The 1738-nt window shown below is 41.4% G+C and overlaps 1 protein-coding gene across 1 annotated transcript in view; it reads right to left on the bottom strand.

Moving 5' to 3' along the window:
* The window catches only part of si:ch211-180f4.1 (uncharacterized protein LOC100144405 homolog), a 41077-nt gene extending 39582 nt beyond the window's left edge, over positions 1-1495 (bottom strand). The window contains exon 1 of the mRNA XM_056274658.1: positions 1309-1495. Coding sequence (XP_056130633.1) covers positions 1309-1495 — 187 coding nt within the window. The remainder of the gene's footprint in view (positions 1-1308) is intronic.
* Positions 1496-1738: the final 243 nt, after the last annotated feature.

The following is a 1738-nucleotide window of genomic DNA, read 5'->3' on the forward strand; positions in this document are numbered from 1 at the left end:
ACTATGAAGTATCTTTTACTACGAAGTATCTTTTACTATGAAGTATCTTTTAGCATGAAGTATCTTTTACTATGAAGTATCTTTTACTACGAAGTATCTTTTACTATGAAGTATCTTTTACTACGAAGTATCTTTTACTATGAAGTATCTTTTACTATGAAGTATCTTTTACTACGAAGTATCTTTTAGTATGAAGTATCTTTTAGTATGAAGTATATTTTACTACGAAGTATCTTTTACTACGAATTATCTTTTACTATGAAGTATATTTTACTACGAAGTAGTTCCTAACTGATTTGATGTGAAATGTGACTTCATCTCCTCCTCCTAACTTGAATTAAAACTTAATCATTTCAAGTGAATATGAAGGTTTTAAGAAGAATTCCCTCAACCACACAGGAACATATTATTATATTATAGTATATTACAGTATATTATATTATACGTATTATAGTATATTATAGTATAGTATATTACAGTATATTATATTATACGTATTATAGTATATTATAGTATAGTATATTACAGTATATTATATTATAGTGTATTATATTATTATACAGACTGATAGTTGACTTTATGTTTTATGGGCTACTGTCATATCTTAAACAGACAGGTTAGTTCCCTTTTTAGTTTTTGAATGTTTATTTTATTTATTTTGGATTTTTCTCCCCACTTGTACCCGGCCAATTACCCCACTCTTCCGAGCCGTCCCGGTCTCTGCTCCACCCCCTCTGCTGATCCGGGGAGGGCTGCAGACTACCACATGCCTCCTCCCATACATGTGGAGTCACCAGCCGCTTCTTTTCACCTGACAGGGAGGAGTTTCACCTGGGGGACGTAGCACGTGGGAGGATCCCGCTATTCCCCCCATTCCCCCTCCCCCTGAATAGGCGCCCCGACCGACCAGAGGAGGCGCTAGTGCAGCGACCAGGACACATACCCACAGCCGGCTTCCCACCCGCAGACACAGCCAATTGTTTTTGTTGGAAGCCGGAGGTAACACGGGGATTCGAACCGGCGAGCCCCATGCTGGTAGGCAACGGAATAGAAGGCCACATCACCTGGACCCCCCCCCCCCCGTTTTTGAGGTGTTTTAAGTGTAATCTATGTTGCTGATTAGAAATCATTCCAGATGTCTATTTTTCTAACAGATGTCATTTCATTATGAATCGTACCATTATTTTCAGTTTGAGTTTGTTTCTGTGGTGTTTAATGAGGAAGATCACGTCTCCCTTCTGTGGTGTTTAATGAGGAAGATCACGTCTCCCTTCTGCAAACCACAACACAAACCTTCATCTTCAGTACCTTGACTGAACCCGCCTCCTGCATTGCACAGGCATGACGTCATCAGGAGGAGGAGGGGCAGGAAAACAACCTCCGAGCTCATGTCGTCTGGCGTGGAGCCCTGCGGAAGTGATGGCTGAATGCTGATGACAACGTCCTCTAGAGATGGGGCGGAGCTGGAGTCATCTGGAGCTGGATGGTAGAACATGAAGGACAAGCTAGCATGAAAGTTTGTATTTTTACCCCAGGCATCATCATGCAGTCTCCTTCTGGATCTGCTCTCTGGACGAAGGAGCCACCTGATCACATTCACTCACACCTGCTGTTTACATCTCATCTGCCATGTGAGATGGAAGAGAATGCGACGAAATCCAGTGAGTGGAAAGATGGAAAGTCTGCCTATTGTCACAGAACCAACGGTCCAACAAAATATGAAAACCTTTCATTGAAA

The sequence above is a fragment of the Lampris incognitus genome, chromosome 2, assembly GCF_029633865.1.
Source record: "Lampris incognitus isolate fLamInc1 chromosome 2, fLamInc1.hap2, whole genome shotgun sequence".
Lineage (NCBI taxonomy): Eukaryota > Metazoa > Chordata > Actinopteri > Lampriformes > Lampridae > Lampris > Lampris incognitus.